Below are 27113 nucleotides of genomic sequence, written 5' to 3'. Positions count from 1 at the left end.
CTCGACCTCATTCAAGACCTCCCCCAACCTCTCCACACTCATATACACACACATATACACACACACATCCCAGCCTCCCCCACCCAGTCCAGGCCTGTTGGTTTTCAAAGTGCTGGCTCAGTTTCCTGGTTGTCCCACCCTTCTATACTTCATAATAACTGCTGTGAACTTGTGACTCCCCCATAAACCCGTCATGACTTAAGAATTGTTGAAATGCTTTATATTATTACAGAAAATATTGCCTTAAACTATAATATTATCGAGTAAGGATGTAAGGATCTCACAATATGAAATTTTAGTGTTACAATAATAGTGAGAAGAGACATCATTACTTAAGTCTTATTGGCAATTATTAACATATAACCACACAGTGAAAGCTGTAATAAGAAAAGAAAAATATGTGAACAGCTCATAAAATCACTTTCCCTTTGATAATATACGTTTTGACTTGAACAGCCAGATAACAGGAATATGTGTCGTATAGATATTTTTTTTTCCCTCTTAAAATGTCACAAAAAATAAATTATTGTATTTTATGATTGCATATTGACCCCAATAACCACAATTGGTGATTAACCAAATAATTTTTACACCACATTGAATATCACATTGTCCTGAAAGTAGGATTTCCCAGTAAGTTTTTAAATGAAACAAATCATAACTTAAACATAAGTTGCCATAAATAAATCTTTAGTATCTTGTTTATATAGTTTAGAGAGATGCGGGGTTTTTTGATCCTCTACAACTCAAATGTTAATGTACTTCTATATAAAAATAAATAAATAAATAAATTGTTCCCCAGTGGTGCAAATAAAATGTTAAATATTGGCCCAAATTACTGTTCCATCTCCCATTTATTGATCTACAACTGAATATAATACTGATCATTACATGTCTAATCCCTCATTGTATTACCAATCAAGTCTATTTTATATTTTGGTATCTAGACTAGGAGGCCCTCTACTGCCCCCTACTGCCCCCTGCTACCCCCTGCTACTCTTTGCCTCACGGCTAACTTTGGCTTAGCTGTGACAGGGCTTACCAGAGTCTAATCCAGGTTTAAAGTCCAAGCAACGCTGTTTACTTTCCACTGCAGAGCTGGTATTTTTAAACCAGACTCACTATTCCAGTCTGGTTTACTCCAGTCTGACGCCATGTTGGATGGTATAGCTTCTATAGTTAATTAAATGTAATGAATGCTGAAGTACTTACTAATTGTACTGATACATTTGCGTTAACATGATTCCACAAGGTTTTATAGACCTACAGTTAAAAATTTGGTTGGACGGAGCTATGCGTTTTTACTGACTGAAAAAACTATGTCCGGATTATGGGTTTGGCTTTATTATGATTCATGCAAACAGTTAATATTGTCTTTAATAGGTAACCAATTCAAGATTCGCATTTCAGATAAAGATTGTGTGGTTGAGCGGTTAGCACTCACACTCCACTAGCAAGGTTCTGGGTTTGATTCTCGTGTTGACTGGGTCATTCTGTGGAGTTTGCATGTTCTCCCCATGTCTTTGGTTTCCTCTATCAACACAAAACATGCACCATTGGTAGGGCTGGGCGATTTTGCCTGAAAATAAATGTTCCCTATTTTCCTTTCAATTTTAAAACATTTTTCTTTTTTAACTACAGGAATGGTCAAAACTGAACAGATTGTATTCAGGATCATATTTAACCCACTGGCCATTGGGGAAATCTGATGACAGTTGAATGAAATAAAAATAAAGTATTACATTAAAGCTGCAGCCCCAACATGTAATGTGACTCTGCTCCCTGTGTTTGCAGTGAGAGACCTTTCTTGCATTTTCAATGGAATTTCCAGTGCAGGAAAGTGGGGAAAATAAAATTGATTTTTTTCCAAATAAATCGATTTGAACTTCAAATTTAATGAATCGCTGTGATATGTTTTTTTGCTCCTCCAGCTAAGGTTTTTCTGACCGAGACTGGTTCAAGATCACAGAGGTGGATCCCTTCACCCTGTCACTGCTCCTTCAGCTCTAGACTGAATTAAATGATCTTTATTTATTCAGTTACTTAAAGAAAGTTGTAACTATTTCCTGGCATGTTTTGATGTTTTAGGTCCAGATTTGTGGTCCTTGAACTTGCCTCTTGTTTCCTCAGAGCAGCTGTACACCCAAAGATAATGGCAGCTCTTAAATAGTGTTTACATGCCCCACTTCATCCTGTGAAGTTTATGACCAGAGGAAAAACACCTGCGCTTCATCTGTGTTACCTCTGTGAAGATGTTTGACTTAGAAATTGCTTCTTTGAGGACATCTCAAGTTAATGTTCGAAAACTGTGCCACAGACTATTTCTGTATCAGTGTTTCTCAAACTGTGGTGTGCTCACTCTTTCAGGTGGTACGTGGATTCTCTTGTAGTTTCAATATTTTCTGAATTTAGAGTAGACTGACTTTGTAGGAATAAGTTTGACTATTTTTATATCCTCTCACCTGTTTTTTTTTTGGTCAGATGGTGTTAAATTAAAGATCAGATTAAAACTTGAGTTACAGAGCTTCAGACAGATCAGTACCTATAGTTCGCATCACACCCCCAGGGAATGTTGATGACATCAACTGCAAAGTATAAATAGGTTAAAAACCACAATTGTAAAGTACTTTTGTCTTACATCAGTTATATTTTCAGTTGTAAAGTTCCCTTTCGTAATTGTGATTCAAAAAAAAAAAAAAATCCTTTCATAATCTTCCTCCCTCATTGGTTGACAGTTTAATTTTGCAAGATCCCATTTGTGGCCATTGTTTTTGCAAATCTAGAGCGTCTCCTTGTATTTTCTATTTTCTGTTTCATTTAAAGTCTGACCCAGAAAATGCCAAGCTCGGTTCCATGGATGGACAGCTGGTGCAAACAGGTTTGAGTGGGAGAGCCGAGCAAACACCACAGCTCCTCTGCCAGAAATCAGGACAGATCCACTCGGAGTTCTGTTTATTTTGTGTGGAGAGTTGCCACGTCTGCAGTTTTGGGGGGTTTACCTGGAAATAAGTGCAATGTTAAACCCAATATCTCCCAGTAGTTCACTAATAATGTACAGCACTTAATAGCGTATCATAGTTTTCATATTACATTTTCTTCCTAAATGTGTCTTCACCATATTTCTCAGACAGTTATACACAAAAATGGTTAATAGTTCATTTAAAAGTGCACTGTGTAATTTTTCTGGTTTAGTGTTCACCACCTGCTTCTCTCCATGAAGAGGCTTTTGCTTTACCTGGAATGTTCCACCTCATAGCGTTCAGGATTTAGCACTGATTTCATTTGATAACAATAAATTACTTCTATCTGAACAAACTGTTTTGAATCTGAGCTTTGTTTATTTTTATGGAAAGTCTGTACGTCTGCAGATTTTGTGGTCTTACCTGGAAATGCAGGCAGTGTTCTTTAACCCAATATCTCCAAATAGTTCACAAAACATTTATTTAGCCAATTATTGTTGACTTTTTGCGCTGTTGTTTCCCAAAGAGGACTTAGGGTTGAAGTAAGTGGGACAAAATCTCGTGCCACAAGATCTCGTGAGACAAAATTGCCACAAGTTTGTGCACACACGAGAAAAATGATCTTGTGAGATTTATTTCCCCCGAATTTACCTTTTAAATTAGATTTAAAAAGAGTTAAGAGCTGGGGAGATATACAATTTGAGAAGCTGTAGTTCCAAAAAGCAGGCAGTATTACAATGAGTAAAAAAATATTACATAAAATAAATAAAAATAGTGAAGCCAAATGAAATGAGTGAAATGGATTGCAGTACTTAGTACAATTTATGTCAAATTCTCATCTTGTCTCGTTCTCATGGACCCAGTCTTGTGGTGTGTCTCGTCTTGTGAAAACTGTGTCTATTCACCCCTAATGTATTGTAATTAATAGGTTATCATAGTTTTCATATATATTTTCGTATATATTGCATTCATCATAGTATTTCTCAAGACAGCTGCAGCCAAAATATAGTTAAAAGTTCAAAGTGCAACTGGATTTTTTCTGGAATATTCCACCCTTATAGCATTAAGCGTACTTATTTAGCCTTGATTTAATTTCATGATTATAACTATCTTTCTTAAATCAGGACAAATCCACTCTGGGCTGTTTACTTTGCCTGGAAAGTCACTACTATGCAGTTCACGTGGTCGTACCTGGAAATGTGCGCAGTGTTGTTTTAATATAAACAAATAGTTCCTAATGACTCACTGGTCAAAGGAGCTCATCCTAGTGTGTATTTCCTATGGTCAGGTGTAAGCAAAATATTTACTTGGTAGTTAATTTAAAAGCATGCTGTGTAGCTTTTCTGTTGATTGTCTCCATGGAGATATGCCAGGAATTATTTTATTTAAATTTTTTTACACTATGGCACAATTTAGCTTGTTTTTCATTGAACCATATTGAATCGATGTGAAATATATCATATCGAATCGTATTGAATCAAAAGTATTGAAAAACATATCATATTGTGGCCTATGTATCGTATCGACACTGTCTTAATTAATTTATTACCTACATTAAACATATTTTTAGCGTTAATTTAACTAAATACCTACTTTTTCTGTGCTTGTGGTACCGCCTGCCTGTCTCTTTGGTGCTAGATAAGTTTAATGCCATATTGTGGAACATTCCAGGAAAAGCAACAACTGTAGAGACTCAGTCAAGTCTAGAAAAATTAAGCAATGTGTCTTTTACAATCTTTTCACTACCAAGAGATGAAATGCCAAGTATTCTTTTTAAATGCATATTAGGTTTGGTAATATTTGAAGTTGTCATAGTAAAAAATATCCATAATGGCCTTTTGGTTATTAAAAGTCAAAATGATCATAGACTTGACTGATAATGTTTGTGTGCTTAGTGTTTTTTGTGTGTTTTTGTGTGTGTGTGTTTGTGTGTGTGTGTGTGTGTTTTGTGTGTGATGAGCAGGCCCGTGGACAGAAATTTGGGAACCTGGGGCAAGAGGACTTACACAGGCCCCTCTTTAATATGAATTAATAGGAAGAAGATCCAGTTGTGGGCCCCTAAAACACAGGGACCCGGAACAACAGACCCTTTTGTTTTCCCCCGTCTGCTGCCCTGGTGATATGAGTGAGGAGAGAGGGATTTTGTTTAGTTTTTTTTCCTTATGTAGAATTTTAAAATTGAAGAAAAAGAAATGCAAAACTTGGAAATGGCTGACAGAATTGAAATTGACAAAAAAAGTCAGAATGATCATTGAAAGATTCATTTTACATACATCAAAATTCAAACAAAAAACTGCTCTGTGAACTAACTCAAATCTAATCGCAATCATACAGATTTTCTCTTAAATGTGCATTGTGTAACTTTTCAGGGGGGGGTCCATCAGATGCTTTTCTCCATGTAGATTACATTGTCTGGAATGTTTCACAGTATGGTATAAAACCAGACCAAGTTACAGGTCAGATCTGTGGTGAGGTGACCCCTCTCACAGACAGAATGCCTGTTTTTGTAGGTATTTTTGAGCCATAAAACCACCTGTAATTTAATAAATGTAAAGAGCTGTTTAATGTTCGTACTGTGGAACTTTGACACATTAATGGAAAGAAGCAGGTGACAGACCCTCCAACAGAAAGGTTACACAATGCACCTTTTAGTTATATTGTTGCCTATTGAAAGTCAAAGATTCAATTCAACTGCATCAAAAGTTAATTGCAACTCGGACTTGTTTCAAACTGTGCGCTGTGAACTGACACTTACTTTTAAAACATACATTGCAAATATAACCTTAATTGCGATAATACAGATTCTCTCTTCACCTTCACAAGGCTGAGTCTGTGGTTTTCTTGCTTTTCTCTCTGACAGTGAAAGCGTGAATGGTGCTAAGACATGAATTCCTCACATACTACTGTACAGCCTGTTTTCCCGTTACATAACACTCACAGCTGTTTAGACCTGCACATTTTATGCCTTAAATGTCGCCTTCGGTTACGTTTTAGTTTAATTTGATGCACATTTAGGTGAAGCTAATTCGGCTTCTGCACAGACTTCTCTTCAGCAGCTCATCTTGGGTTTGAAAATGAAGATAAATTCTGAAGTTCTGTTCTAATCACTAGCTTCGCTATAATGGTTTGACAAGGAATGTTCCACAGTATAGCATTAAACTTGTCACCTGCTTGTCTCCATTGAAGTGAGATGATACCAGGTCAAGTTAGAGGTCAGATTTGTGGAGAGGCTCCTTCATTTATTTAAGAATGTGTTTTTTTTATTTTTGAGCAGGTGAAATAATTTAATTGAATAAATGCAAAATATACAAGTTAAAAATCCCGAACTGTGGAACATTCTAGACAAAGCAGTATGAGCTCCATGGAGACAAACCAGTGACAGACCCTACACTATAAAAGTTATATTGCTATATTTTATTTTTAATGTACATATACATTTATATAATTATCCCTTTTTTGACCTTAGTCTCTTGCTATTTCTTCTACTTATTTAGAATTTATTATACAATTTATTATACAATTTCTCTTTGTTAGTATAATATGCTATAAGCTCCTGGGTCCAAATAATTTCCCTTGTGGATGGATTTTAAGTTTAAGTTGTAACTTTAGGGATGCACAGACATAATAATGGCATCAGATAGTGGTGCCAACGTTGACATTTTTGGTGGATTGCATCGGCTTCCAAAATACTTTCAAATGTAATATTGAAATATAACACTTGGATTTTTACAAAACTGTTGTACACATTTTTATTTTTTTTACCTTAATGCAGTTTGTGTTTAAAGGAAATAAATGCTGTTTTCATCTCTGCACTAGTATCTGTCTTTAAAGTCTGCCGATATCTACAAATTATCAACATCAATATCAGAACAGAAAAAGCTGGCCTGGTACATCCGTATGCAACTTTAAAATCTAAAAAAAAAAAAATAAAATAATATATATATATATATATATATATATATATATATATATATATATATATAAATAAATAAAATGAAATAGTTACATTTATTGATTACGATTTGAAATGTATTCAGGATTCTGTTTGCAATGCATGTTTTCAAACATTTGAGAGAAGATGGAAATATGAAGTAATAAACAAGTACAAGAAGCTTATGGGCACATTTCAGAAGCTCTGAAATGAAGATTGGACATTCCAGTTATAAGCAGTCATCATTTTCTTTCTCTCATCTCGAATATTTCTTGTGGTTTATTAGTTTTTGAGTTTGATAGGATTGTTTTGCATAGCGCAGTCTTTGTTTTATACAGGTTGGCAGGTTTCCCTTGTAGTAAGTGGAAAGATTGGAATTTTATCTGAGTTTCTAGGTAGAGCTGTGCAGATAACAACACAAGTGAGAGTGGCTACGTATTTACACCTTTCACCACAAGTTTTACTCTAACTATGGAAAAATTCATTACAAAGCATGTCATTAATAATAATTTTGACTCTTTTGTATTTGAAGTTGTGATTGAAAGCGTTCATATTTGAAACAAAATTTGGAAAGTGCATCCTGTATTTTGGGTTGTTTTTTTTCAAAGGCCCGTATTATGCTGTTTTCTGGTCTATGCTATAATGTTTCCTCATCACAAACATACCTGGAGTTGTTTAGCATACAAACCCTTCATATTTAGGTGTGAAGTGAGTTCTTCTTTCAAACAGAAAACACCCTGTGATTTCATGTCAATACAAGAAATGCTCCACCTTGTTTTTAAACTCCATACACACCTTCACTAGAATCATTTGGACTATTTCTGATCTGGAATTGCCAGTCTCTACTGAACCAAAGTTAAAAGGTTGCTGCTAAATTGAAAACATGAAAGGGTTACTGAAACATGTGTGAATGAAACAAAACACAACTCTGGGTATGGTTTTGATAAGGGAACAAGATTCTAACATGGCTTAAAGCTCACAAGTCAATTTTGCATGATGTAGGACCTTTAAAAAGTTAATGTTTGTTATCCATCTGCAGCATTGCAACTTTTATTCTGTGCCTTGGTTGACCTTTATTTGTTCCTGTCCCTCCATTGACCCTGCCTTTGCTGTGTTCTGTCCCCAGTGAAGGGCTCTCGTCCGGGGAAGAACGTGCAACTGACAGAGGGGGAGATCCGTGGACTCTGCCTCAAATCTCGAGAGATCTTCCTGAGCCAGCCCATCCTCCTGGAGCTCGAAGCCCCACTCAAAATCTGTGGTGAGTACAATAAGCTCTCTGCTTTTTATTATTAACTTTATTACAGTGGACTTACTAGCTGGTGAAGGGCCCTATTGGTGTAATAAATGTAACAGATTATCTCAGTTGCGTGACTTATTCATCAAACGTTTACATTATACTGTGAAACTGAAATTTATAAAAAGAACTCTGTGTAACAATTGAACTGCTAATGTATTCTTAATTATAAAAACATTGGATGTGATGATCTACTTTGTCATGAGTCAGTGCTAGTGCAGCCTCTGCAGCTCAGGGAGGGAATTCTGGAGGTTCTGAGCTTTCACATGAGGCCTGTCCAAAACGTGTTTGTGTCTTTGAGAAATGTAAATAGAGAGATCTTTGCTTTGTCTCAGTGCCGATTTGGTAATCACTGTTATAAGAACTTTTGAATTTTAATTCTTTGGTTTTTGACAGAAGCAAAGGACTGCCAAGGCATTTTAACAGGGAAATGTAGCATATTCCGTTCCTCCACAAAGTATCGCAATAAATATTGTAACGTGAGATGCATATCATGAAACTATCATATTGAGAGATTTGGATATCGTTACATCGCTAGTTTCCCCTCTCTGCAGGTTAAGGCACTGGCAACCAAGGTTTACTTGTTATTGTAATGCCGTTTTTAAAACCATGAGTGCACAGGCTACATACAGATCCTTTTGTAGTTGAATGATGTAATATTTCTGGTGAGGGGTCTGCCATATGCTTGTCTACATGGATACATTACTGCTTTCACTACAAAGCTCCACAGTATGGCATTAAATTAAACAACCATGTACCACCACAAAGCAAAATAGACATGCAAAGCATCTCTCTTCCATGGAGACAAGTGGTGTTGTAGTGCTAGCTTACCTTCCCTCAGTTACAGGTGTTTTGTTGCTAAAAAATTTTCTTGAAAAACATGCATTCATATAGTGAGCCAAAGGAATATAATATTTAAACCATGGTTAGTGATAAGATTATATTGTAAGACAGATAATAGCTGCTGTTGTCTACTGAACCCTTTACTCTGCTGCCCTCTTTTATATATCTCATTATAGATTAAATATATGTAAAACGTGAATATGAGCCACACTATTTTAAACTCTTTATTTTATAACCAAACAACTATGGGAAAAACTAAATAAATTATTATTATATATTAAAGTATATTATATACTAAATTGTTCAGTAAAGATTGGCAGTTCCAGGGCTGAAATTATTCAAATGATTCTAGTGAAGGTGTATGAAGTTTAGAAACACAGCGGTGCACTTTCTGTATTACCACATGACATCACAAGGTGGAACAGAGTGTTTTCATCTTGAGAGAAGCCTAAATACACAGGGTTTGTGTGTTAAACATGTGTGAATGAAACAAAACACAACTCCATGTACGTTTGTGATGAGGAAACAACATTATAACATAGATCAGAAAATATATGTATCCTTTAAGTGAGACCAAATTTGCTGAAAGTTTTCTATTATACTGACCCCTTCTCTCTGCTGCTCCCTGTAGGTGATGTCCACGGTCAGTACTATGACCTGCTGAGGCTCTTTGAGTATGGAGGTTTTCCCCCTGAGAGTAACTACCTGTTTCTTGGCGACTACGTGGACCGAGGGAAGCAATCTCTGGAGACCATCTGCCTCCTACTGGCCTACAAAATCAAATACCCCGAAAACTTCTTCCTGCTGAGAGGAAATCACGAGTGCGCCTCCATCAACCGCATCTATGGCTTCTACGATGAGTGTGAGTGAAAATACTGTTAAAACATACAATGAGTGAGAGTGAAAATACTGTTAAAACATACAGGGACCACCAAAACAAGCAAGATCTCATTCTTTTTGTGCTTTACTGTAAGTGTTAAGTTTATTTAACAGAGACAAACATATTAAAAGTTGAATTTTACAATAATTTCTAAACAGTTTGCAGTGGTTCAAAGTCATTCCTCACTTACCTTATTAATTCAGAGCATTCTAATTATTCACTGCTATTTTATATATGTTTATATGTGCTCTGTACAACAGTGTTGCAGTTGCATGCAGTGTTTTGCTGCTGTTTAACGCTAACAGCGAGTATTTCAACTGCACTTCCTGGTTAGTAGGCAATAAAACTCTTCAGAATTGGATATAGACCAATATATCTGTAAAGGGGCAAGACACTTTTTTTTTTTTTTGCTCATGCTATTATTTTGTTGGCATCGACTTAAAGAGATCAACAACAAACTCTGAAAATTAACATAAATACATACATATCTCTGATTATTTGCCTTGTCTTTGCTGCATGAACAAAAGGAACAGGAAGAAGATAAATCTTATAAACCCTGCTCCTTTCACAGATCAAAAATTAAACATTTCTTTAATAATCGTTCCCCTCCCCAAAAACCAAACCAAGTCACCAGTCAATAAACCATATGTATGTTACAATATCTCTCGTACTTTCATTAACTTTAAACGTTTTCCTTAGACACATAGTCCCTCATTATTTTATCCTTATCATTTTGCAATAATACTTGGGGAAAAAATAGTACAGGGCCTTTAATCTCATGGAATAGATGCTTCAGTTTACACCAGATTTAGATAGAGCTAGTTGACAGACTTTTAATACAATGCAATGTATGTGTGACTACTAAACATGATACATTTTTGGAGCAGCATTAGCTCAGTTGTTAAAGATATTTGAAGAAATTTTAAGAAATTTGCCCAATAACCTCAAGGTTAGCAGTTACCAACATATCATGTTTTTGTGTCCTTGGGCAAGTTGTGTAACCCACCTTCACTGTGAGTCAATATTTTTAAGACTAAAGGCTAAATTCTGGACAAAAACACAAAGGAACAACATTCCAAACAATTTGTATGCATTTGCAAACAGGAATACTCCCATCCAGCTTTCTTTGTTCCGATACCTATTTCGTTGGCTTTAAGTGTCTGCCGAGACTCGATATCAACCAATACTAGGGTAGAGATGAAAATTTTATTTCCTTAATACAAATGGCTTATAGTAAAAATTATCCAAATGTGTTTGGTAGTTGTTATTTATCATTAAAAGTAAAACAGCTTTGGAAAAAATACTAGTTCAGTATTACAAGGTGTTTTGGCCAATATTGGCAAGTAAATTGTCTAATTACACAAGTTTATTGACCAGAATGGGATATCAGCTAAACCATGTCCAATCCACAGAATTTTTCAATATTGGCGCTGATATCCAGTACCTGTATTGTATCTGTGCCTCCCGTGTTGCAAGCAGCATGTCTTGCTCGATGCTGTAACTCCTCTATATGAAATATATTGAAATAAACATTATTTTATGCATTGTAAATGACTTTGTTGGTATTTTTTTTCAGGTAAGAGGCGGTACAATATAAAGCTGTGGAAGACCTTCACGGACTGTTTCAACTGTTTACCTGTGGCGGCCATCGTGGACGAGAAGATCTTCTGCTGTCACGGAGGTCAGCCCTGATGCTAAACTGCACTATACAGAGTTTCTTTACAACTGAAATAACTTTCAATCACAAATGAATGACTCACATATGAAGATGACTCACAATGTACTACTGTTTATGTAACTTTGCTGAATTTGTTCACTTAATGAGAAAAAATGCACCAGACTGTTTCTGACTGAAAATAGAGATGCAATGATCCAAGTCTCATGGTACAGCAATAATAGCAACTCGTCTCATAGTTGGATAATTATTGTGAAGTGACAATTGTAGAAATGGTCCTTTGTGTAAAAATGCCCTGCTCAACCTTCAGTATCAAATTGTCATATTCCCTGTAGTTTCTTTATGTTGACTATCCAAACTACTGTACTCTCTAAACTACTTTTCACTGTGTATTCTGTCAGTTTTTTTAGTGTACCACTGCAAATACTATAATATTTAGGCAAAGGAGGAGGCTATTTTGAATGTTTTGACAGCCCACCATTAAAGTTAGAATATAATACAAAAAATGCAGGTATTGTGAGACCCATGCTCCCAAAATGTTTTTTCTTCATCATTAGTTTAATCAAAGTTGCATATTGATAGATTTTTGCATGTTTGAGTAAGATTGTATTGCCCTGCATTTGAGGCCTCAGTGCTCATCACCTTGTGATGTGGTAATACAGGAAGAGCTCCACTTTTGTTTTTAACCCCATACACCTTCACTAGAATGATCTGGATGATTTCAGCCCTGGAATTACCATTCTCTACTGAACTGATGGTAAAAGGTAGCTGTTAGTCTGAAAACTACCATTACATGACATCATAAGGTGGGACAGAACATTATGAACTTTGAGTAATCCTTTATTAAGGATTTATTGCACAGGTGTATTATATCTCAAAAATACCATTAAAACATAAATTCTTACCAAGTTTATATCCATACTGTAGAATAATTAAGTTAAAAGAGTAATATTTCCATGGAAATAAGCAGGTTACACAGTGCACCTATAAAGCTCACTAGAATCAGTTTTGTGTAATATAGGATCTTTTAATAACAAAAAAAAATCATCTTGTGTCTCTTATTTTAACCCTCTCTCTCTCTGTGCCCAGGCCTGTCTCCGGACCTGCAATCAATGGAGCAGATTCGCAGAGTGATGAGGCCCACAGATGTGCCGGACCAGGGCCTGCTGTGTGACCTGCTCTGGGCCGACCCCGATAAGGACGTGCTCGGGTGGGGAGAGAACGATCGTGGTGTCTCCTTCACCTTTGGAGCAGACGTCGTGGCGAAGTTTCTGCACAAACACGACATGGATCTAATATGCAGGGCGCACCAGGTATGAGCCAGGATAGAGTACAAAATCACAGTTTGAATGGTCAGAAACAGGTCTGCATTGCCTAGGATTCAGAATTGATACTTTGCATCTGATTTCATCAATATTCTCTGGGGGTGTGATGGTTACTGTAGGCACTGCTCTGTCAGAGGCTCTATTAGACTTTAATCTGAGCTTTATTTGAACACAATCTGACCAGAGACTTGACTAAAACAGGCGAGATGATTTGTCTCTCACACATTTCAGTTAGTCACTCTCACCTTTTTTAGTTGAAAATCAAACACCTAAGCAGGACCATGAACGCTCATATTGATCACAAGCTCCAGAAAATGTGCTTTAGTATCTTTTCTTGAATTTTCGGATTATCTTACTGTGTTTGCTAATGTACACATTGAGTGTCTGAGATAACTGCTGAACGTTTCACCACAGAGATACATGTAGAACACCCATAGCATGATGTCACCATAGAGGATCAATATACACTTATACTTAATGAACATGTGAGTCTGGGCAGAGAGTGGTGACCAGACTGATATCCCTCTGTAGAAAATACAGAGTCAGCTCTTTTCAGGCCTGTCCAATCAATCGATCGATCAATATAACTTTGTTTGTCCTTGAAGGGTAATTCAAGCATATGGAGCAGTTAAAATACAATAATGGCTCAAAGTCTTGGTGCAGTGTAACAGAAAGACTGCTTGTGATGTTTGGTATCTTCAAAAACATGAATAAAACAGAACTAGTTCATTTTAAACCGTTTTCTGTGGTCCAAAGTTATTCCTCACTTACCTTATGCGTTCTTAGCATCTTATTCACCTCAATGAGGTTATAAGTGCGTTTCGGAGCTGAGTAATGTTAACAGTAATAATATAATACTGCAGTAATACAACAACTACCATGCTAGCAGTGCACCACCAGTGCTTCCTGGTTCGTGGAGGATAAATACAAACATTATTTTAAATGCAGACGGCACGTAATGGTCTCATTTTAACCCCAAGAGCTACTTCTTGGGCTAAACAAGTTCTACTTTGATACATGAAAAAATCAAGTATAGCCTCTTTAACCTTTATTTTTTTCTCCTTCATCCCAGACCTCAATAGGTTCCAAAGCTAACAATAATTTTTATTAAAAATAAAAAAACATTAAATTACTAAAATTCAAATTAATTCAAATAAAGACTACCCGTTTATTTCTGTTCAGTTTGTAATATTGTAGTATTTATTTGTGTACTTTGTAACATGTCAGTGACATCCACCCGCAACTCCCTGTTCACTGTCTTATCTTTAAATATTTATTCATTTTAGCACGACTCAGCAAAAAACCCACAGAGATAAAATTGGACAGGAAGTGGTGATGCTAACAGCGAGGATCTTGGGCGCTATTGTGCACAGAGCTTGTACTTGCAATTAGGGTTGTACCGATACCAATACTGGTAATGGCAAAAGCTTCGATACTGCATATTTTTCAGGTATCGGTATTGGCAAATACTCAGGCCACATCACAGATCCAACAACACTCTTTATTTTCATGGAGGGCCCTAGATGCGAGCAGCCTCTGTTGAAGTCTGCAGCTAATGCTACTGCTAACGCTCAAGATCAGGTTAAATACAGAGTGTGGAGGTTCTGCAGACACTTTAAACACACTAATAATGACAGAAAACTTTGATACCTCCATTTAGCCTTTGGTGTGGACGCAGAACTTGGTAAAATAACTAAAGCTACGACCTACACTATGGAAAGTGTAGCCTGACAACAGAGCTAACACTGTCATCCTTGGAGAATATGGCTAATTATGCAGAGTAAACAAAGTCAGTCTTTTTACAGGCCTCACAGTTGTTTTAATCTATGCTGTGGTAAATTGACAATGTGGAAAAGTAAAAATACTTAAATCAGCGAAACGTGTACATATATATTTGACTCTTAACACATTCTCACACACACTGAAATACATTCTTGTAGATTTTCTTTAGAGATAGCCTTTTAGTAGATGTATTCTTTGCTCTTGAGTAGCCTTAGTCTACTTCTTCACACTGTGGTATTGGCCTGGTATCAGTATCGGCAAGTACAATAATACCCAGTATCGGTATCTGATCGGAATAAAAAATAAATAAAAATGGTATTGGAACTACTCTACCTACAAATATAGCCTGATTTCAGCAGGGTGCTTAAATAATTACTGAAAGTTGTAATATTTCCTGTTTGTGTTCAGGTGGTAGAAGACGGTTATGAGTTTTTCGCAAAGAGGCAGCTGGTCACTTTGTTCTCGGCTCCAAACTACTGCGGCGAATTCGATAACGCCGGCGCCATGATGAGCGTGGACGAAACGCTCATGTGCTCCTTCCAGGTAAAAACACAGAGAAATACTGCTAGTTTTTATATTAGTTTATTTTATTAGTTTTGTAAGATATTAGAAAACTATGCAAAACTACATGTCTGTTTTTATGATTTCTTACAGAATTTGAAGAATAGATGAATGTATTTTGTGTTGAAAGGTGCATTGTGTAACTTATTCTGGTGGAGGGTCCATCACTTTCTTGTTTCTATGGATATGTCATTGCTCTGCCTGGAATGTTCCACAGTATGACATTAAAGTCTGCCTATCTACCTTATATCATTTACAGGTGGTTTTGTAGCTCAAAAATACCTAGAAAAACAGGCCTCTCAAAAATCTGACGTGTAACTTGGTCAGGTTTGGTCTCCAAGACGACAGAAAGGTTTAATACCATACTGTGAAACATTCCAGATGAGCAAGAACATCTCTATGGATAAAGTATTTGACAGACCATCCACTCAAAAAGTTACACAATACACATTAAACATACTCATTAAAACTCATTCTTGTTTGTGTTAATGAAAGTAAAATTCAAAGCTTCATTTATTTCACTTTTTGTAATAAAATCCATCAATACAAGGAGGGTAAAAATCATATATATTTTTTTCTATTTCGTCCCCTATTTCAACATATAATAGACACAGCTGGTACTTTTCAATTAGGAACACACTTTTCTTTGACTTCTTATGCAAAAATTTAGCTAAAACAAGGACAAAAGAAAAGGATTAAATTTAAAATCTCAAGGCTAAAATACTTCAACAAGTAAGCATTAAACATTTTTTTTCTCTTTGTTAGCTGGTAGTCTTTAGGATTGCCATATATTACAGTAACAGCAGTTGAGTTTCCCTGTTCTTTAAGGTCATATAGACCGGTCACATGTCGTTGTAAGTGCCTCATGTGATTGTCGGTGGAGGTTATCTGTCCAGATCATGTGATTCTGAACGTTAACAGCATTTGCCACCTGAAAAAACATTTGTTCATTTAATGCAAATGTCAAAGTTTAACACACAGGGACCTTGTGCTGTAAAAAAAAAAAAAAACAACTTCTACTTCCTACTAACCATTATTTTTATAGTCAACTAGTGGAAACCATTATTTAAAGGGCCCATAGGAGATGTAGACAGACTAATAATAAAGGGTTGCCCAGGATTACTGTGTGTGGATGAAACAAAACACAACTCCAGGTATGTTTTTGAGGAGGTTACAACATTATAACTTGTCTTATATAAGTACATTTTGCATAATATAGGGCCTCTAAACTGTTTTTTATCAAGTAAAGGTTGAAATATGGGGACTGAATACTTCTAGATACAGAACATTTATAAAGTGATTTTTATTCAAATCTGAAATAGTTTATTCTATTTTGAAATGTAGATTTAATAAGGCTGTTGTAAGATCATCTTTATAGTCAACTAACCACAATTATACAGCCCTGTGCTCTACATATCACATTGGCATAAAAGGCCCATATTACACTATTTTCTGATGTGTTATAATGTTGTTTCGTCATCACAAGCATGTCTGGAGTTTTGTTTTGTTTCATTCACACGTGTCCATACACCTTCCATAGAGTCTATTTATACTAAACAAAAGCTGGCTGTTGACTTGAAAACTACAGCTTTATGACATCACACGGTGTAACTTTGGAGGTGTAGGTAGACTATTAATGAAAGGGTGCTCAAACATGTGTGAACAAAACAAAACACAACTTCAGGTATGTTTTTGAGGAGGTAAAAACATTATAAAATTAATAGTACATCGTGTACCTTTTCTGGAACAGGGTCCATGATATGCCTTTTTCCATGGAGATGTTATTACGTTGTCTGGAATGTTTCACAGTATGGCATTAAACCATTTTATCTTCATGGAGACCACACCAGAACAAGTTACAGGTCAGATCTGTGGAGAGGCAACCCCGCTCACAGTCAGAATGCCTGTATTTCAGTATTTCTGAGCTATAAAGCCACCTGTAATTAAATAGATGTAAGGTAGAGATGTTTTAAAGTCATACTGTGGAACATTCCAGGCAGAGCAATGACACATTCACAGAAACAAGCAGGTGACAGACCTCCAACCAAAAAGTTACACAGTGCCCCTTTAAAGCTCACAAGAGTCAGTTTTGTTTAATATATGACGTTTTCGATTCAAATGAATTTGTCCTGACTGTTGTTGTCTAAACTTCAGTGATTTAACTCCAGTATCTTCTGTCAGCTGCTGTCACAAGATGATGTGTGATCTTTTAGAGTTATCACCACTTTGGGCTAAACAGCTCTGAGTCCAGTCCAATATTTCAGCTAAAGCATCATTTCCTGTTTGTGTTTTTTGCGCACTGACATTTGAAGCCAACACCAATAAAACACCTGTGCTGTGGTGCTAATGAAGAGTGGCCAGTGATCCACAATGATTAAAAATAACTGATAATATTGAGCATTTCTCAAAAGTCACAAACAAAAATACAATTATTTCTTTCAGTTAGTGACTCAAACTCATAGCCAACACTACTGACTCCTTTCTGTTGGTCTTTCCACATACTTCCACATAGGATTTTTACATATTTTTTTTATTTAAGTAGAAGTCTTATACTGTCTAGCAGTTGTTTTCTTGAAGCATAAACAAACTTACCAGATCCCCCTCGTCTCAGACTGCTATCCCCACAAATGCATCACATTATAAACATAATTATTAACAAGCATTTCTTCAGGCAAATAAACAGAAAATATGTGTTTTATGTTCCTGTACCCATTTTCAACATTCTATTTGGGATTATTGTCATTCTGCACAAACTATTACTTTGACATGATCACCTGACAAGTCCTCTCACCAGATTTAGACCCAATGATAAAACAGATGCTTGCTAATATGACCGAATTAATTATATTGTATTTTGTAGAAGTCAAAGGTATATTGCGTGAGTGTTTTGAGCGTATCAGCTTGTGTTAGGGGTGTGCAAAAATAAAAAAATATTGTTAAATCACTACACAAAATTTGGTGAGAGTTATCTTGGGCTACAGTATGGGTATGGGTATCTTTTAAGGATTTTTTCCAGTTTTGTTGCTTATTTAGTTGAAGGAATCTTGTTTATTCAATACACTTGTTGAAATATTCACAGTTTGATGATAAAAATAGATGTATTTCATATTAACTTTGCACAAGTAGTGGTTTAAGAAAGAAATATTGTGACTAAAATGTATGTGGCTCTTTATACAGTTATGTTATATATTATACAAATATACAGTACAGATATCGTATCGTGAGCCATGTATTGTATCAAATCATGAGGGACTCTGTGATTCCCAGCCCTAGCTTGTGTGGAGCTATTTTTTTACTATTGCTTCTTTTAAAAAAATAGATTAACATTTGGTAAATCAATGTAGCATCTATGTCTTTGCTTTTGCCCATTTAAGTAAACTATTCTCTGTTTCTCCCTCAGATTTTGAAGCCAGCCGACAAAAAGCTGTACCCCTACGGAGGAGGGGGCGGTCTGGGCTCCGGTCGACCTGTTACCCCCCCACGAAATTCAGCCAAGGCCGCCAAGGCTAAGAAATAACACCCACTGTCTGCACCGCCACAGCGCACCCTAGCTGTCCTGATCCAACATTACACCCTCCTCTCTCTGGCCGCGTCTCATTCTTCTCTCCTCACATCCTTCTCCTTGATTCCTCTCCTCGAGTCTCCATTTTTCAGCTGTGAATCAGATGTGTCATATTAAGTGGTGCCCCAAATAAAACCACGGAAGGAAGGAGTAAACATGTGGGAGGCTTCAGGATGAACACATCAGAGAAAAGAATCAAAACTTTATCGGTCTCAGTGAAGAGTTTATATCCTCTCTCCTCGCTGTGTCTCCTCTGTGGGCGGGACTCCCTCACTCATTTCCTGCAGAATCGAGGAGAGGAATCAAGGAGAAGGAAACAAGGGAAGAGAATTGAGATGCGGCATTTCTTTCTCTCTTTTTCTCTCTCTTTCTCTCTCTTTCCTCTACCTCCCAGCCTCCCTCCTTCAGCAACAGATGCGTGATAAACCAGGGTTCAATCGTGATTCTTCTGGATAGGACTATTTTTAAACTAATGTTGCTGTTTTTTGAGTTTTTCGGCGTGAGTGCGTGTACAAAGCGAAATTGCTGTATTGTATGTTTGTGTAACTTTTTCTTGTTTTTGTTTAAAGGCATTGACCAGTGTTTTGCCAGAGAAGGTCACATTTAATATGAAAAAAATTGATGATTTATTTGTAAGCAGTTGTTAGTATATTAAATTGGAGAAGCAGACAGGTACTACTACTACCACTTTTACTTCTCCTTCTTGGGTTTTGTCTAACAGATTAATTGTTAAGAATGATTTAATCTGGGGTCATATTTGTTGTGACTAGTCTATCATTTTATATTACAATGGTTACAATATATACTGACCCCTTGTGGTTGGAATTGGCATTTTGGGCTCATTCAGAACTCTTAGAATAAAATCATTTCTTCCTTTTTAATGGTTCATTTTGTAACTTTTTTAGAGGGTCTGTCGCTTGCTTGTGTCCATGGAGATGTCCTTGCTTTGCCTGGAAAGTTCCATTTTAAGGCATTAAACATATTTATCTTTCATGTATTCAATTGTAGGACAGCTTGTCTGAGATAGAGACGCTTAATACAATACAGTGGAACATTCCAAGCAAAGTAATAACATTTCCATAGACAACAAGTGGCTGACATGCTACTAGAAAGGTTTCACAGTGCATCTTTAATTTATTCTCATAACATCTGGTTAAATTTCTACCCATTTTACTTACTACTTCAAGCGACCATTGTGGAAAGTTATCTTCATGGCAACAACTAAATAAAATGACATCAAGTACACCATCACCCTGAATAATAGTAGTTTTAAATGGTTTAAAATGTATTAATTAAACAAAACAAACTCCTCTTTTTGCCCCTGTCTGCTCCTCCAGATCTGATATATACTTTTAACTACCTCCTTTAGGGACCAGGTCTGTCTAAACAAATCCTACTTTTCCAAAACACTGGCCTCTGCCTTTAAACTATTGTAAATCTACGGTGGCCGTTGGGGGACAAAATGCTGGGATGTATTGTGGCTACTGGGAGCACATGAAACCACTCTGGGGTTGCACTAGTGGAGCTATGTGCATCCTGAATTGTAAATTAAATATACTATAAGACGAATGAATTTTTTGCAACTTTTCTTCCCCTAAACTTTTATTTTGAAAAACCAATGAGTGGAGAATGCAGTCGAGGATGTGAAATAGTTTTTGCGTTTTATTTGTTTTTGTAGATATTTGGAACGGACATTATTGTTTTGAGTTTTTTTTAATTCACAACATCCCTTAACCATTTGCATCTCATCTTAAGTAAAAAACTACCAATTTTAACAATATTTCAAGGTTTCACTGTGTAAGTTTTCTGTTGGTAAGCTGCCATCTTCTTGTTTCTATGGAGATGTGATTGCATTACTTGGAATGTTCCCCAGTATGGCATTAAAACATGGCATTTATTTAATTACAGAGATTTTTATTGATCAAAAATGCATTGAAAAACATGCATTAAACTTACTGTAAGCTGGCTCGCCTTTCCACAGATCCAGCCTTTTGGTTTCAGTTGCTTGTTTCATGTTGTAGATAGTTTAGTTTAAAACCATATTGTTGAACTTTCTTGATAAAGCAGCAACGTCTCCACGGAAACAAGAAGACGGCAGATTATCTATTAAAAAGATACACAGTGCAGCTTTAACTAGAAAATGTTCACGTTATTAAGAGTTTGACCCATTTCATAGTAAAGCGGTGGTCTTTATTAATAGTACATTTAAATACAAAATCTTATATCAAATAACTTGTACAAAGGAAACTATTTACTTGGACCTGAAAGTGCTCTAAATATTACTATATAAGTGGCATTTGAATGGAAGAAAATGAAGGACTGCTATTGACACCTGCTATGTATTTAACTTAAAATCTATGAATGTTTTGAATATTAACATCATTAGCTTCACTATGTAGATTCTTGTACCATGCCAAACAAAAAACTGCTTTTCGATTTGATATCTTAGGGCTACAATAGGACAGCTAACGAAATAATGTGAATTCATGAGTTTAATTTCTATCCAGATCTATTTTTAAACTGTAAATGTCATCTGTACTGTCCTTTTTGTTTTCATCCAATGGCAAACAGGGTTCTCCCAAAACGCAGTTTCTACCTTTCTCCTATAATAGTCTGCACCAACCAGCCAGTACATTAAAACAAAAACATGAGTGAAGTTTAAATTATTATTTTAAATGCATTCATTATGGTGTTTTTTGTAGGTGGGAAATATAAAGTAAACCGCTTGTTGTCAAAGTTGGCATGTTTGGACTAAGCAGGAAAACTGGGTAAGGATTTGAGTAAGTTCGAAAGGCTGAAAGATTTGAGCTTTTGTTGGAGATTCCTAATGTACAACACTAGGCAGTATCTGTCATGGTGATTTTAGTCCTTGGTTAGACTTTGGTTAGTCCTGGTTTAGTCCTGGTTTAGTGCAGCTCTTATGGGATGTTATTGGTATACATTGGTCAGTATACAAGAGTTTTTAAGGTTTTAAAACTGGTTTCGGCCTGGTTTAGACCTGGGTTAGACCTGGGTTAGTCCTTGTTTAGACCTGGGTTGGACCTGGTTTAGTGAAGCTCTTGTTGGATGTTACCGGTCTGCATTGGTCAGCATATAAGAGCAGTTTTAGACCTGGTTTAGTATTGTTTTACTGCAGCTTTTGTCAGGGATCCCAATATCCTGTGGCCAGTATTTATTAGAGAAGTGGCAGTCCTGGTTTAGTCCTGGTTTAGTCCTGGTTTAGTCCTGGTTTAGACCTGGTTTAGACCTGGTTTAATAAAGGTTTAATACAACTCTTGTGGGGTGTTCTCGATCTGAAATGTTCAGTATTGATGAGAGCAGCTTTAGTCCTAGTTTAGTCTTGACTTGGACCTTGGTTAGACTCTGTTAATCCTGGTTTAGTCCTTAGTTAGGCCTGTTTAAATTTACAGCTATTCTTCATTCTAATACTAAACTGACTTGTTTCTCACTGCATCACAAAATATCTTAGAGATATTACTTTTTTTGTCCTTTTGTTTTGGCTGGTTGGTGCAAATAAAGTGTTTTTTAACTGTCAGGGTATTATCCAACCTCCTTTCATTACATTTTATCTGACAGAGCATGCCTGCATTGTTTGCCTAATTTCTCTTCATTAATCTCTTAATAACTTATTATGACATTGCAAGTTTCCCATGACAAAGAAAGTAGAGGTGCTATTTAAAGATGGCTGCCACTTTTACTGACTTCCAAATGTATTTCCCAGAGCTACAAACTCTCAGATTTAACCGTTATTTGATTTTGTTTAGTTACATTTTTGTTTTTTTGTTTTTTTTTGTTTTTTTTTTTTAATATAAACTTGACATGAAAACGCTTGGGCAGTTGACAAAATAACAGAAATTCTAGCATTTTGTGTGTCCTATTTAAAACACTATTGCATAACTACAATTAATGATTTTTTTCTACCCCAAAGCTTATAACGTCATGCTACTTACTGGTCATTTAGTATGCGCTGCACCGTAGTTGTGACCCCCTCTGCTGGTCATCGGAGGGAGCTGTTGCTTTAGTGATTTTTGCATAGGTAAACTGCTAGAAAATCCCGTAATATTATACTGAAGTCAATGTTATAATGTTATCATGATGTCATTAATTATACATCAGATACACACAATTACACAGATGAAATGGCTGGTTAATTCTTGAAATTTAATGCTTTTATTTAGACACTTCACTTTTGGACCTAATTTTTTCCATATTTTTCAGTGTTTTTTCCACAATCTGGCAACTAGAGTAACCTAAAACTACTAAAACACCTATATCTCCAAACTTAACCCTTTTTAAAACTATTTTACAGACAATATCATTTCAAAATCATGTTATTGTGCTATATATAGTGTGTTCAACTCACATCCAGTAACTCAGGAAGTGAAGTCTGTTTATCAGTAGTCTCCATACTTTTTAAATGCAACTGATCCCATATATTTTAAGATCAAATCCACTTCTCTCTCTAACAAACGCGATTGGAACAGCTAATTTCACTTTTTTTAAAACTACTACTGCCTTTGCCCATTTTATTTGTCAGATGAAAACCCTATTATAAGCTCAAATTGTACAGAATGTATGGCATTATAATATATAGCAGTTTTTTAGTCCAGTTTTAGTGTTTTTTTTTTTTCTTTCTATCTAAAGCTGAAATTAAGCTGGAACAATATTAAACCACCATTCCCATCGCTGTATACACAATAGCTTTTTGATTTCACCATGCTATTTCCATTGTCATATACCTCTATTTTCCCATCTTCTTTTTACTAATAATAATGTTAACGCTTTGACACAGCATATAAACTAGTGTAGGATTTTTTTAACCAATCAGGGAATACGCCACGCACTGTCGCTGGGTAGAATATTATTGTAACTATGAGAAAGATGATGATGATACAATAACAGAAATGAACAGTATTTCTGCTTTGTATTTTATTGTTTTCAAATCACAAACTGTCTCTGTTACAAAGTAGGAATAAAGTTAGAAAATTTTGTATAACTGGTCTTGTCTTTCTTAGAAGTAGAAGTATGTATTATATGGATCAAACAAATTATTACTTTCAATTTTTAAGTCCAAAAAACACATTTGAAGTTAAAATTTAGGGATGTGGTTTAATGACTCACTATTATAAAATTGTATTATTCAGTGTATAGGACAAATGAGTGAGATATTGTATTCTTAATTTACAATATTGCAAAAAATCTACATCTTGCACAGTACAATGAATGGATCACTCAATCTTTTGGGTAAGTTCGTTAACTGACTTTTTAAATGTTGTTTTTAAAGACAGATAATGTAGTATGAGTTAGTCTTGGTTTACTTCTGCTTTAGACCCTGTGTAGTCCTCATTTAGTGCAGCTCTTGTGGAATATTAGTCATAATTGGTCAGTATATGAGCTGTTTTAGATCTGGTTTAGACAAGGGTTTGTACTGGGTTTAGACCTGGGTTTAGACCTGGTTTAGACCTGGGTTTAGACCTGGGTTTAGACCTGGTTTACTCCTGGTTTAGTCCTGGTTTATTCCTAATTTACTCCTGGTTTAAACCTTTTTTCCTGGTCCTGGTACTTGTTTACTCCAAGTGTGTTTCCAATATCCTGTGGCCAGTATCTGTTAGAGAAGCTTTAAACCTCTAGACCCTGGTTTAGAGTTTTTGTGGGGTGTTCCTGACCTGAAATGGATCACTCAATCTTTGGGTAAGTTGGTTAAGTGCTGAAATATGACATGTTTAACATTAGTTTAGTATCTAGAATTCCTTTTTAGAATTTGGCTGTACTTCCTGTAATTATTTATTTTTCAGCTTTTTTGCCATTTGTCTGATTTAAAACTATCAAAAACATAAAATGAAGTAATGACTGAAAAATCCTGAAAACCTGTCATAGGCCCTTTTAACATGTGGAAACTGTTTACTCAAGGGGTTGGGTCAAATGCAGAGGGCCCATTTCTCTTCTGGGCCCATAATTTATCTGTACTTTGCCTCTCCCTCTGATTGTGAAGGGAACAGAGATAGTCATAACTCATTCAGATTTATGGCGTGACGCTTCACTGGAGCAAACCATGTTGTAAATCCACTTATTCAAATATGCAGCGGTTTCCTTCTGCTACAGTTTATTCAAAGCAGTTCTCATGTTACACCAGGAGGTAACAGAGCCCAGAGTTCACTGTGTGTTTTGAATTCATATCATATTACAATTACTTGCAAATGTATTGAATTAATTATATTGTGCTTAGTGGTAATAGAGATAGTAACAGTGGTAATAGTAGCAGTATTAGAAAAATAAGAAAATTAAATGAATCTGTTTCCATAAAAATACTTTCCTGGTGTGTGTTGAAATGTTTTTCCCACTATGGCATTAGATATGTATATCAACCCTTACAGATGTTTTAATTGCTCAAAAATACATGGGAAAAAATGTGCCTATAGTGCCTACATGCATACTTGCCTCTTCACAGATCTGTGACTAGATGGATGGACGCCATATTGTGGAACATTCCAGACAAGGCAATAACATCTCTAATGAAACAAGCACCAGAAAAGTTGCACAGTGCATCTTCAAGCAAACTGATTTATTTAATTCACAAAAAGTTACATGTAGTTAACCTTGAAATCTTTAGCCAGGTTTAGTGAGTCATATTTTAAAGTAACAACACTACACTTGTCCCTAACCTTTTGTAAATAAATAATTATGTTCAGTGTTTCTCATTTTACTGTCAGAATATTTTCATGTAAATAATGTAAACTGATGACATTGCTTGAATTTATTTTCATTAACTATTTTTATTTGGTATAACTAAATGACACACAAACAGCAAAATCTGATGTGGCTAATAAACAAACCGGATGATTTAGCTGTTTACTGTTTGTAAATTTAATAATGTTATAACCCCAAAAATGTGACATTAAAGTCATAGTGTGTACCGGTGACTTTCTGGAGGTGAAAGTTATCAACATACGGACAATTAAAACAAAAAATTTTAAACTCTTTTCATGAAGATATACAGTATATATATTTTTGTTTATTTCATTCATTAAAGTATTAAAAGACATTAACAGTGTCCTAACATTAAACATACAAGAAATGAATGAAAAGGAGCAGAAAGAAGAGTCATCTTATGGTATCTGCCTCCTCTTTCCTTTTCCAGATAATACATTAACACTGATAGTTACTTGACATAGCCTATTACTGTTACTACTTACTATCAATGAATTCTGTCTTTCAGTGCAATAAACACAACCATAAACAACCTTTTATTTTAGTCTATGTTTGGCAAAAATGTTACATATTATGGCTTTAATCACATTTTGAGGGCATGTAACTGCAGCATATGATCTACTGTTGAGTTTAGATTACACATTACGCATTAGGCCTGTCATGATAACAAATTTTGCTACAGAGATATCCTGCTATAAATTATAATATTTAAACTACTTTATGACAATGACACAGTAACAATAAAGCAGGATAAGTAAGCAGTAAACCTATTTTTGAATATGTAGTATCATTAAAAGGCCTGAGATGCAACAAATAAATGGATGAACCAATAATTAACAATAAAAGTAATGTATTCTACCCTCTACAGCTCAAATCTCACCTTATTACATTAAAATGGTAAAAATCTCTACAGGTTTGCAAAGAAAACATACAAATGATACAAATTAGAGCCCCAAAATATATAGTTCCTGCTTTCATATACTGAAATTGGTATAGTAATTATTGTGACAGGCCTATATACAATTTTGGTAACATTTTCTTGCAGGGCCTGTGCTGTGTGATGAGAGAAGATGGAGTCCCTTTCTTTCAATGGGGGCTGGTCTGAGCAGCCATTGCTGTGAAGGAGCTGAAAAATGCAGGAGCAGCAGTGTGGAGTGTTTTTACAGTGGGGGAGGTCTCTGCTGACTCCATCCAATCACGGTGCATCTTCTCATTACAGACAGCTCCTATTATGGTGCTAAACAGACATTTGCATTTAACTGATGAAAAAAACTAAAAGGGACACTTGAGATGAAGCAAGACCAGTGCATTCAATTTTGTTACTCAAGTAGAATTATAGATACTGGAACAAAAAATATATATACTCAAATAAAAGTAGAAGTATATTTAAAAAATGACTTAAAGGTACATTGTGTAACTTTGTAGGTGGAGGGTTTAAAGTACCTTTTTACAAAACTTAAAGAGTAAAAAAGTTAAAGTATTTCACACAGATTTTCAGATCCAATAAAGCTTCAAATGTAGTGATTCTGATGCAGATTTGTGCAACAGAACCAACTGAATTTATAGTTCTTTTTTCTTGCTGTTTGCTGTTT

At 35.6% G+C, this 27113-nt stretch overlaps 1 protein-coding gene across 1 annotated transcript in view; it reads left to right on the top strand.

Moving 5' to 3' along the window:
* ppp1caa (protein phosphatase 1, catalytic subunit, alpha isozyme a) overlaps positions 1-23809 on the top strand; it is a 36392-nt gene extending 12583 nt beyond the window's left edge. The window contains exons 3-8 of the mRNA XM_020933103.2: positions 8018-8149; positions 9660-9890; positions 11485-11589; positions 12673-12896; positions 15099-15233; positions 18652-23809. Coding sequence (XP_020788762.2) covers positions 8018-8149; positions 9660-9890; positions 11485-11589; positions 12673-12896; positions 15099-15233; positions 18652-18768 — 944 coding nt within the window. The 3' untranslated portion in view covers positions 18769-23809. The remainder of the gene's footprint in view (positions 1-8017; positions 8150-9659; positions 9891-11484; positions 11590-12672; positions 12897-15098; positions 15234-18651) is intronic.
* The last annotated feature ends 3304 nt before the right edge of the window (positions 23810-27113 follow it).

This window comes from Boleophthalmus pectinirostris, unplaced genomic scaffold (genome assembly GCF_026225935.1).
Source record: "Boleophthalmus pectinirostris isolate CB_2022bp ecotype Guang Dong unplaced genomic scaffold, ASM2622593v1 HiC_scaffold_17, whole genome shotgun sequence".
NCBI lineage: Eukaryota > Metazoa > Chordata > Actinopteri > Gobiiformes > Gobiidae > Boleophthalmus > Boleophthalmus pectinirostris.
The sequence above is the reverse complement of the archived record's forward strand: the minus strand, read 5'-3'. Positions and strand labels throughout refer to the sequence as shown.